Source organism: Cibotium barometz, chromosome 24, assembly GCF_041138505.1.
Source record: "Cibotium barometz isolate CiBa-2024 chromosome 24, ASM4113850v1, whole genome shotgun sequence".
NCBI classification, from domain to species: Eukaryota; Viridiplantae; Streptophyta; class Polypodiopsida; order Cyatheales; family Cibotiaceae; genus Cibotium; species Cibotium barometz.
The window spans coordinates 2,985,479-2,997,610 of NC_141069.1; the positions used below are offsets into that span (position 1 = coordinate 2,985,479).

Below are 12,132 nucleotides of genomic sequence, written 5' to 3' on the forward strand. Positions count from 1 at the left end.
AGAATAGCGTGTCCATGCATGCGATGTAAGTACCAAATCTTTCGAAAACGAAGGATTTGCAACGAGCATGTTCATGACGCTGGCATATTTCCAATGGAGCGCTTGCAAAATTTACGGTTTCAATCGTACAACCAAGCAAGTGTGCAGCCGCATCTTGATAACATTGCGCCTGTGAATTCTCGTCCCCAACAAAGGATGAGGATATCGCAGGAGGGAGTGACAGATGGAGCTCAATTAACAGCACCCGAGGGAATGGAAGAAGGTCAGGAAATGGAAGAAGGTCCAATGGAAGAAATGTTGGATGCCTTCATCGAGCAACAAGAAGCTCTCTTCGAGGAGCATGAACATGAAGATCATCAACCACGACATTCTCAACGGTCAAATTATGAACCAGAGGAAGAGGCCATGCGTAAACTTGCACGCCTTCCATTATACAATGGTGCCAACATATCTGTATTGCGTGCATCTCTTACGATGCTAAATTTGCAGTCAATTTTTGGATGGTCTAATACAAGTGTCACTGAACTATTCAAGTAAGGTCTTTTTTTGGAGATTACACCTACTGTTGAAATGATAAATTATGAACTTGTATTTGAGAAAATCTTAATAGTAACGATCAGATATTGCCATACTTGCAAGCTTTTGAAAGATCAGATATTGCCCCCTGGCAACGAGATGCCTCCATCTCGTGCAGATGCGAAGAAGTTATTGAAATCCATAGGCATGGATTACAATAATATTCATGCTTGTCGCAATGATTGTTGCCTCTTCCGCCATGAATATGAGCATTTGCAAGAATGTCCCCATTGTGGCTCTAACAGATATAGAGAAGATGTTCAGGGGGAAGCTGTCCCGGTAAAGGTTCGCGTGTGCCTGCTGACTCACCCGCATGGAGACACATTGAAGAGAAATGGCCGGCTTTTAAGGAAGAACCTCGAAACCTCCGTCTTGGCCTAGCAATGGATGGTGTAAACCCTTTTGTAATGGTTTTATGACATTGAAGGTCCTTTCATTGTTTACCATTGTTAATGTTTACCATCATAATCACTACTGTAGGAGCAAGTTGATATAGTTTTACCAATGTTGTTTATCATTGTTAATGTTTGTCTTATGGTTCTTTCATTCATTGTTTACCGTGTAATTTTCATTTCGCACAAGTTTGTCATATGGTTTTTTGTCCAACAGGCCATGGGTGACTCACCGCCCTACGACTACAGTCCAGATTTCTCATTTAATCCTACACCGCAGGGCATGAGTCCCCAGCAGTTATATGGTTTTCTTTCGTCCATGACTCCAGAGCAGAGAGCCATGGCTCAGAGTTATTGGGGTTCTGGAGCAGGGACATCTGCCTCACCATCTGGCTTCCCGATGCCAGTTCCCACACCCGTGGGTACGACAGCAGCTCCCACACCTCATACCACACAGCCTTCCACTCCTCTTACAGCTCGATCTACCACCTCTTCACATAGACGGCGCTCACGTAGTAGGTCTTCAGGGGGAGGTTGTTGTGGTGGTAGTGCCACAGATGCTGTGACACCACCACCACGTGAGTGTCGTCCTTCGCTCTCATCTGTTGATAGCACACCCATAGGGTCACCTTCCACTCCCTGGGGTGCACATGACCATGACAACAGCAAGATTTACACAATTAGGGATGGGGCACCAATAATGGATAGTGTAGGGAAGGCAATGAAGACACGCATTCGACAATTGTGCACTATACAGTTTCATGACTCTGTCATGACTAAATGGGATCAGCAAGACAAGGGGAAGAAAAATTATATAAACACAAAGATAAAGCAAGAGTTCCAGCCATCTGACCCTATGAATGTTGTCTCTAATGAGTGGATACAGTATACAGCTCGCATTTTGATGGGGCATCGTAGGTCAGAGGCGAGGAACGCATTTAGAGAGGGGAAGGAGAAACCTGTTTGGCTAGATGACAGGGAGTGGGCAGCCATTGCTCAGGAGCTCACCGAGACACCAGACAGGTTTCAACAACAAAGAGAGGCAGCAAGGGCAAGACTCCAAACAGTAGGGGCTTCTCATCTCGGGAGTGGTGGTTACGAAACCATGCGCCATGAATTCGTAAGTGTTTGTAGCAATTTTATTTATTTAAATGTATGTATGTGGGCTAAATGTTGATTTCTAAAAGTTATAATTGTTAATCGTGTGTGCAGGAGTTGGCCATGAATCGCCCACCAAGTAGGCGAGAGGAGAAGTACGCTCACAAACATGGCCTTGTGGCCTTGTTTGAGATGCTTGAAGAAGAAGGAGAGACCGTCAATTGGGAGGCATTACCATGATGTAAGATGACCTTCAAACTAATGAAATATGATCAAAACATTCTTGAGTATTAATGTTTAATTTAATTTCTTGTTTGTCGATCAGGAAAATATGCAAACGAGCATGGTTGTTTTTGTGCTCTATTTTAGACAGAATGGTGCTGTCTGTTTGCTGTTGTTGATCCTGCTCATTGCAGGCAGCTAGGCAATAGCCAGGCAGCACTATTCTGCCCAAAAAAAAATTTCTGCTACAGCGTCGGTATATACCCCGGTACTGACGTCGGTATATACAGTGGTATTTTTCTCGGTATTAAAGTCGGTATACACCCCGGTATTGACCCCGGTATATAACACAGTATATGCACCGGTATAGATGCCGGTTTATGCGTCGATATTACCCCCGGTGAGAGTCGGTATATTAACCGGTATAGGCGCCGGTATTACCACCCGACGCTTATACCGACGCTACTGTTCCGGCGCTTATACCGGCGCTTATACCGATGACGAGGCTTTTTTAGACCCCGTTAAATAGCACCGATATAAGCCCCGGTATTAGGCTAACATGTAGTAGTGAGCTGTTGTGCTTTTGTGTCGGGCGCGTCGGGCGCATGTCCTTTTCGAGTTTTTAGAATAGTATGTCTGTCAGAGCGCGTCTAAAAGCGCATCTAAGAGCGTGTCTATAGACGCGTCTACTCTGTGCTGGAAACAAATAGCCGCGTCTATAGATGCACTCTTATACGCGAAGATAGACACGCTGTGTTTTTTCTATCTTTTTTTTCCTCTCCTCTCTTTTTCTATCGTTTTTTCTCCTCTCTGTTCCTCACCTTTCTCCTCTCTTTTATCCCCACTTTTTCTCGTCTCTTTTCCTCTCCTTTCTCCTCTCTTTTCCTCTCCTTTCATGGAAATAAGTGATTGCATGAATGAAGAAAGGGATTGCATGAATGATGGAAAGGGATTGCATGATTGAAGAAGGGGATTGTATGAATGATGGAAAGGGAAAGCATGATTGAAAAAATGGATTGCACTCTATATTTTCCTCTCTTTTTCCTTCTCTCTTTTATCCTCTCTTTCCTTCTCATTTCGTCTCTCTTTTTCTCTCTTATCTCCTCTCTTTTTCTCTTTTTTTTTTCTCCTCTCTTTTCCTCTATTCTCCTCTCTTTTTCTCTCTTTTATCCCCTCTTTTTCTCCTCTCTTTTCCTCTCCTTTCTCCTCTCTTTTATCCCCGCTATGCATGCCTTTTCTACTCTCTTTCCTTCTCTCTTTTTCTCTCTTTTTCTCTTCTTTTTCTCTTCTCAATTCATATTCTCAGCTCATCTCAGTAATCTTCTTTTTTTCTTTTTTCCAATTCATCATGTGGCCAGGAAGCTCTTCAGGCTCACCTGATCTTCAGGAGACCATCTTCGGGACTTATATAACCTTTTGGGGCACCCTCCCAGTCCTGGGGAGTTATACAGCTACATGACGGGTACTCTAAACACCCCCCAGGAGTCAGCACTACAGACTCCAAACCACCCCAATCCCACACCTTTTGAGAATACCCAGTGGAGTCAACACAGCCCAGCCGGCTACATAGCCAAGGCCCTTCCCCCATGCCATCTTATGCCCCTTCCTCCATGCCGTCAGGAGGCCCTTCTGCCTCTCGTAGAGCTGTCAACGTACTCCCGTGCAGTCGAGACTTGGTTCTCTAGCTACAGGTGGCCAGCGTACTAGCTTGACATGACACAGTAGCAGGCGTAGTAGCAGGGAGAGCAGTGGGGGATGCATTGCACAGTGCTTTGGGAGGGGTGGTGGTGGGGACGAGAATGATTCAGATGATTTAGACGTGCCTCCGGGTGATGGTACGATCTACTATGACATCACTCAAACAGGAGGCATCTTGATGGATGCACGGGGAAAGGACATCATGGCCTTCATGCGCTCTGTAATTGCTAATAATTACAGAGATTGCTTTATTCACTACAAAGATCAACCAAAGAGGTTGGTTGATGAGACCCTCGTTGTTGTTCGCTCTAGGTATCCTAACCCCCCCAATGTTCAGTTCACAGATAAATGGGCCAAGTCAAAGATTGTTTTGATACTTAGCAATAAAAGATCTTCGCTTAAGAGGCATGCACTAGCGGAGCTTGCCAGGCTCTAGGGAGGTCAACCACCAAAAGGGACCCGCCCCACACCGCTCACAAGTGTGTGGAAGAAAGCGATGAAGTCAGCGAAGGAGAAACCCAGTCTAAAGCACGTGGAGGCACGAAGGATCCAAATGGAGCAATATGGAAGCGTGCATTTTGGAGCAAGGGGTGTTGAATCATGGGAGGCCCAGTTTGTAAATATCGATCTCAAATTATATTGTTTATGTAGTTTATTAGGAGGTTGTTTCTTTGTACTAACCCCTCCGCAAATTGTGTCATCTTGCAGCTTGATATCGTGGGCAGGTACCCTACTCCTATCGAGACAACCTACCACCGCCACCATCGCAGAGGAGATACATGGAGGCACTTCTATAATGATGGGTTGATTACTGAGGAGCAGTATATCCGGGCTACTGGAGAGTCTCCCGAGGTATTTGAAAGTAATTAAATAATATCAATATTATAAATAAAGATTTGATTTTTCATACATTGATATATGTTGTCCCTTGTTTACAGGACCCTGCACAAGAAGATGAGGAAGAAGACGAGGAAGAAGGAGGCGGAGAAGGGAGCACAGAAGGGAGCGAGGAGTAGTGCTAGCTACTCTTTTTTGTACTTAGTCACTGGCTTGGCTTCGTGCCTCTTGTATATACACTCCTCTTATTTTTGGTACTTGAAGCCACAGGACGTGGCTTAGCTTCGTGCTATATGTACATACAAGCACTTTTTGAGCTATCAATTAATGCCTTGTAAACTAAATGTTTTGGAGTTGTAATGTTTTATTTGGAATTGTAATTAATGTCTACTATAGACGTGCTTTGCAAGAGTGCTAATTAAAATGCGGTTGGCTATAAGAATTGAATTACACAATGTGAAAATGGGATTCCTGTAACTACATAGCATACACAACATATACAGCATTCTGTTCAAGCACACAAAATTTAAAAAATATTCTGTATCGCGTCTATAAATGCGTCTATATACGTGTCTGTCTGTTCAAGAAGCGTCTATTTGTGCGTCTACAAACGCCTCTATAATTGCGTCTATAAATGCGTTTATGCATACGTCTGTATGTTTTTTAAAATTTCTCCTCGAGCATCTATTTGCGCATCTATATGCGCGTCTATTTGCTACCTTTTAAACGCGTCTTTAGATGCGGGTCTATAGACGTGCAAATAGATGCGCCCGTAAGTTTTTTTTAGTTGAGTAAACGCGTCTGTGTGCACGTCTGTAGGTGCTTTGTCTTGTTGTGAAGAGATGTGCTAATAGCTCTACAGATATAACCTTTTGCATAGCTATGAATACACCTCTATGCATGAGGTGTATTCATAGATATATATGCATATAGCTCTATGCAAAGATCTCTACGCATAAGCTAAATGAATAGAGCTTTACCCAACCTCTATGCATGTATAGAACTATTCATAAGCTATATACATAGCTATATTGATGCAGAAGCTATAAGCATAAATCTATGTTTAGGATCTATGATCAAGCTTATGCATATAAAACTCAATGCATAAGCAACATGCATACAACTTTGCAGCACAAAGCTCATGCATAGAGATATGCATGAGCTTATGCATATAGAACTCAATGCATAAGCAACATGCATACTTGGCTATGCACATAGCTCTATGCATCAGTTTTTGCATGGCTATAAATATACACCTCTATGTATAAGATGTATGTATAGATCAATATGCATATAGCTCTATGGCATAAGCTAAATTCATATATCTCTATGCATAGAGAGATGACTCTATGCAAAGAGCTAGAAAGAAATAATTTTTTAAATTATTAAAGGGTATAAAGAAATAGGTTTTTTTTGTATTTTTTTTGGAAAAAACATTTAGAGCTTAGTAGACTTGCCTCAAAGGAATTTAAAGAAGCCATATCTTTTTTTATAAAATGGACTATTAGTTTGAAGCCACGTGAAGTTAGGGTATGAGAAGTCTAATGCAACAGTAAATTTTGAATTATCTTTGAAAATATCAATCTACAAAATAATCTTAAAAAAGTTAATATTCTCAAATTAAAAGTAACATGAAATCAGCTTAGCTTGGAGATATATTAAGAGAAAGCATACCAAAGGACAACAAGCAGCATGTGATCACTGCATATAATACTTTGGTCAACAAGCATGCATGTGATCACTGCATATAATACTTTGGTCAACAAGAATGCATGTGATCACTACATATAATAGTTGAGATTACCTAGTAGAGGTAGGCTATACCTAAGATAGCCAAAAAAAGTCCACTCTAAAAAGTTAGAATGATTTGAGCTTTGAGACGAGGAAAAAAGCAAAAATATAGCTTGCAAGGTGATCTTTGGAGTGACTTTTGCATTGGGACATTAAACATCACTTCTAGCATTACTCGTGACAAAAAAAGGCTTAAATTTTTGGCGTTATTTAACCTCGTGTTTTTATTGTAGTGAGTAGATCCCGTGAATTGGGCCTCAAATACTATGGAATCTTGTGAGTTTATAGTAGGGTTAGTAGTTGTCAAGAAAGAGGAGGAGGAGGAGGAGGAGGAGTTTCAAAAGAAAGATTAAAAGGAAAATCAAGAGGGGAGGGAGATTGGCTTAAGGGGTGCACCAAAGTTTTGGAGGGATTAGAGGGTGGAGAAGATGATGGAGGGTTAAGGTGGCCTTTTTGTTGCCTTTTCATCAACAACAATAGCTGCAAAGGAAGGTCTACAAATTTAAAGTCAACATCTTCTTCTTGGTGTAGGGAAAGGCTTCCTACGAAGGCTTTTCCTAACTGTCACATAAGGCACGCCGATAATAGACAACATATTTCTGCAAATTATTACACAAATTTATCTAGAAGCTAAACCCATCATCTAAGTGGTTCACCAAAGAATACAATCAGTAGGAGCATAGGAGCTCCTTAATCGAGATTCCTAGGCAGCATACTATCGCATCCTCTATTGTAATTGTCCTATACATGATTGGAACAATTTCTTTTGTTTTCTTTTTTCTTTAATACTTCTATTAGTTACCAAGAAAAATAGCCATAATTATGGCTAAGTACAAACTCGGCTCCACATGGAGCGAAAGTCGAGAAACATAAAGGGCTCATGCTCTTCTCTTCCCGCTACTCTAGGAGGAGAAGGCTATCTCCTCATACAATGGGAGGAGGGGGAAACAACCACACATCTGGTCTATAGTGCCAAGTGGGCTCACCACCCTGCCAATGCTAAAAAAGGGACCATGAAGCCAAATCCTCCCACATGTGGTCTAAACCACCCTAAAGCTTCATCCCACTGTGCACGGAGGGTATGAATGCTAGCGAGAGAGATGCTCCGGATGGACTCCCCTGGGGTGCCTTAGATGGCTTCAGTACATCGAGCTCTCCAGATATGTCATGCCGCAATACTGCTAATACTGCTGCAAATCTTCCATGTGATCTGGCCCAAGCAACTGTGCCCCCATAGGAACGATTCATATATCTACAGGTAACAGAATCCGCGAGAGACAGAGAGAGCTGATAGAGACTTTAATATATCTACTATTTGTCTCTTTGTTCATGCGATCTGGTGCCCCTTTTCGTAAAGGCATGCTGGGTTGTTTGTAGCAGCTCGTCCCACAACAACTGAGTACTCACTGCAGTAATACGCTGCAGATCACCATCAGTATTGGCTGATCCAGCACCATACAAACTCTGCCGATTATTGCCGCCTAGTGAAAAATCCGGCTCAAAATTATCAGGGCGCACGGAGCAATAATACTGTTGTGGGGCTGGCGCCCCCTTGCAGTAGTAATTATGATTAGACGTAGTTGAATCTGTATTAAGCAGATTTTCTGGCTTTCCGAAACCGCACTTTTTCTCCGATCCAAAAACTGGCAAGGTTTTTTTATGGTGATTACGAGTTATCATGACACTTGCAGTGCTTTTGCGCCCTGGCTGATTATAGGATATTGTCTCCCTGGGACCTGATGATGATCTGCCAGTACATAATTAACCATGAGAAGGAATTAGTCATACTTAGGGGCTATATACGACAATTAATTAAGGGAATCGACGTTAATATAGCTAGTTTTGGTCCCGCAAATAGAAAATTAATGGGGTTAATTTGAGTTGATTGTTTTCTGTAAGGCTTTTAATTTTCTTCCATTCATATATATAGAGTCAGATCGACAGCTAGAGGATTGGAAAAATGAAGCTACCTGTCTTGAGAATGGCTGAATGAGCGCCGACGCCCAACAACATCGCTCATGGCTATGGTGTCGGGCAGCTCCACCCCAAGTTGATCAGAGTAACCCTCTCTGATCTGAGTATTAGTCGCTGAGCTAATTGCATGTGATTTACCCACCTTCGTAATTTCTTGCAACATGAGATCCATATTGTTGATTGTAGAAGGGGCCTGCTGCACTGGCCGCTTGTCATTAATACTCCTATAATCACTAAGCTTGTTCTTAATCCTCACATGAGTGGGTAATATTGGTGTATAACTATTGCACCCCCACTTCAGTTTCCCATTCATGTGGCCAGCTATTTTATTAGGGCTTCTGCTGCATGCAGGCTCCTCTACTCTGATTGCATCACTATGATCATTTGCCTTGCATGATCCCGATTGCAAGAACCCTAAGTTGCTTTTAGCTTTCTTAGTGCTCTTAAATCTTGATGTTGGCTTAGTGCTCTGATCATTAGGGCTCCTGATTGGTTTAGTTTTTGTGCAGTTGGGCATTGATTCTTCATTTGCGAGGGCATGCAGGGCATCATTGTATACAGTATATGTCATGTAATTGGGCTCCTTTGTGGTCTCCTTGAAGCTCTTTGCCATTGAATTGTGCAATATTGATCCATTTGTCCGATCATTGGCACCATAGGGTACATTGGGTTCATGCAATATATTCTTGTCAAATAATTGGATATCCTTCTCATTGCTCAAGAATACTGTTGGGCTAATTATTTCTTCAACCTTGCAGACAGCTTCACTGATAGTAGAAGATGTGGAATTATTATATGTTGGTGGGGAGATTCCTGCACCCTTCTCCACCAACTGATCATCTCTCTCTACATTAGTGACAGTTTCATCAGCACCCCAATGTGATCTGTCCACCAAACCTCGATCAGTTTCTGGCTTAATCAGAAGCACCTTATCATCTGCTTGGTTACTGGAATTAGTATCATCACTAATTACCTGCACCAAATTAACAGCAGATATATCAGGCTTCTTGTACATTAGTCCTGCATTACACTCATCGGCCTCTTGGAGCTGATCACACACCGCTTTTCCTTGAATCGCACTGTTTTCTGAAGCCAACCTTGACTGCATAATCGGTGGATTAACGATCAACTGCCGCTGATTGATCACTGCACATGAGCTACTCAGTGGATTGAGATCCACATGTATTTGCTCGGCCATATCATACAATGTGTCCGACTTCTGAGACGAAAATCTTAAAGAGCAACAATCCTCACCGACATTAGCAGCGTCCTGATCATTAACAGCTCTTAGTCTTTCTATCTCACTATAATTGGCCCCTAAACCAATATCATGATCACCATCAAATTCAGTACTTAACATAGTTGAACAGAAATCTTGATCCTGCTTTGCCGTGTTGTGGTGATGAGCATCCAGCGCCTGCATAGCTGCCCATGATCTCTCTGTAAAAACAATTTAGCAAAATTTAATTTGCTTTCTATAATTAGCACAAAATATTGAGTTTAATTAAATTCTCTTTATGTTAAAACCCAAAAGGCTCCTAACTAGGCTAACGTAATCATTCATAGAGATTATAATACGGATTAGCCATTTATTCCGTGTGTTAACTTTCTGATTACCTTGTGAAACATCCGCCGTTTTGGAGCCTTTGAGAATGTACTCGCCGGCCTCTTGTGCAGGGAAAATAAGGTCTTCATCGGATACATCTTGCCAAACGTAACCTTTCTTGTAAATCCTACAAAAGAAGACTCGTAATATCTAGTTTCATCAGCCTTATATATTATAATTAGAGCCTAATCCTTGTAAATATTAGGTATATCATGTGGCACAACTATTTAATTTAATGTCGACCTTTTGAAGGACCACGAAAAAGATGCTAGCATGGTTTTCCCTCGTATTAGCATGAGGCGTTTCTTCACGTCTACAACAAAAAGGCAAGATTAGACTCCTTTGTAATCAACATAATTAACGTCGCTAATTATTTTTCATCTCATGACAAAATACTACTGATTATAGGATAATTTTTTTCTGCAAATCAAAAAACTTAAAGATAATTTCAGCAGTTGCAGTAGCATTCAGCTCAATAATTATTACCAATATTCAAATCTTTTGAGCAATTATTACACGCAAATATCGATTATGATAATTATTGCACGTCATATTTACCTTTCAAGTGAAGACCCTGATCGTTGCAGTATGTCATTGCATGCATTTCAAGCAGGTGAGGTTGCTCGAGGTGCCCCTCTCTACTCAAGTAGTAAACTATCTGCACTGTCCTAGATTCCATAGTGCCTGTCTTGCTAATTGGGACCTTCACTAGTGCAATTAGGGCTAATTAAGATGCATCGGTTAGATTCTAAGATCAACGTTGCTAATGCGTTCTAAATGTGATGATGATCCATGCATTGGGGTGGGTGTGTATTATGTCGAGCAGAATATCGATCCAGTGTGCCTGACACACACCGAGATATGTGTGCTAAATCGAGCTATTTCCATGTAATTAGCCGGGGTTATAACTCTATTAGGAGGGAACACCTATAAGAAGTGCTTGTAGGGTGAATTAAACCCTAATTATGACCTATTTCCATGTAAGGGGACGGAATGATTCTATTGTGAGTGGGTGATATGTTAAATAAGGGCATCTGCTGTTGCTTACCACGCAGTTCTAATTAGATCATTAAGACAAGATTATCCACAACGACAAAACCAAAAAGCAGACTTCGGCAAACACGAGATGATGATAGAAAGCAGGTAATGCGACAATGAGAAATAGTGTCGGAAACTAATAGTTAAACCGTAAGAAGAAGCGCCACGCGCATACGCAAAGAAAACCATGGAGTGCACGTAACCCCTTCACTAACTTACATGATTAAAAGCCGGCCTCTGTGATCAGGACGTTGATTCATTCAATAAAACCTTAACCCCTCGTAATTTCGGTAATAAGATCTCTCCTTCCTGGAGGTAGAAATTACCTACTTTCCACTAGATTTAAGTGCTAACATTAATTACCTGCGTTAGTAATTAGTAGCCTAGTATGTGTTTTTCAATCGGCATTACTTAAAGTCCATGGATATCCCCAACACTTCCATGCACCCAAGTAATCCACCAAGCCAACTACACCACCAATAATGTACCTATCTACCACCACTCATAAGACACTCCTCACCATAGATTTGGATGTGCTTTGACCGATGACTCTCTCTCGTAACCCCGTGGTGGATAGAATGAGTGCTTCGCAAACTGGACATGAGGTCATGGGTTCTTAACTTCATCCCTAATAATACAATGCTCATGAAATTTGAAGCTTCCATAGGGCATCAAAGCCCTTCAAACCTTCTAGAGAAGGCCTATTAGAAAATAGGGTTGCAAAAAAAGTCACTATTTTGAAAAAAAAATTAAATTTTAGGCATAAATATATATATTTTGAAGGTCAACCTAGTTTATGGCCTTCAAAATTGAAAGTTAGAGCACGTTATATGTGAAATATTCACAAGCTTTTGACAAGCATGCACATTGGGAGGCTTCTTCAATGTACTACTGTATGTA

General features: G+C 41.5%; 1 protein-coding gene across 2 annotated transcripts; it reads right to left on the reverse strand.

The window, feature by feature from the left end:
- Positions 1 to 7,374: 7,374 nt before the first annotated feature.
- On the reverse strand, positions 7,375 to 11,350 carry LOC147624808 (uncharacterized). 2 transcript variants are annotated; one of them, XM_086818039.1, is made up of 6 exons: positions 10,753 to 11,350; positions 10,438 to 10,507; positions 10,206 to 10,321; positions 9,649 to 10,028; positions 8,585 to 9,561; positions 7,375 to 8,361 (listed from the first exon to the last, which is right to left on the reverse strand). In XM_086818039.1, exons 1-6 carry the CDS (start codon positions 10,871 to 10,873, stop codon positions 7,926 to 7,928), a joined length of 2,100 nt encoding a protein of 699 aa, XP_086674165.1. In that variant the 5' UTR covers positions 10,874 to 11,350; the 3' UTR covers positions 7,375 to 7,925. The 2 variants fall into 2 exon arrangements, with proteins under 2 accessions (XP_086674165.1, XP_086674163.1); XM_086818037.1 differs by having other exon boundaries at positions 8,585 to 10,028.
- Positions 11,351 to 12,132: the final 782 nt, after the last annotated feature.

What these genes read in the sequence shown, in the direction of transcription:
- LOC147624808 (XM_086818037.1), bottom strand. Translation starts at nt 10,873, where the DNA reads ATGGAATCTAGGACAGTGCAGATAGTTTACTACTTGAGTAGAGAGGGG. An exon ending in TTTTCGTGGTCCTTCAAAAG is followed by an intron (nt 10,322 to 10,437) that starts GTCGACATTAAA and finishes CTTCTTTTGTAG; the next exon opens with GATTTACAAGAAAGGTTACG. An exon ending in TTCAGCCATTCTCAAGACAG is followed by an intron (nt 8,362 to 8,584) that starts GTAGCTTCATTT and finishes ATGTACTGGCAG; the next exon opens with ATCATCATCAGGTCCCAGGG.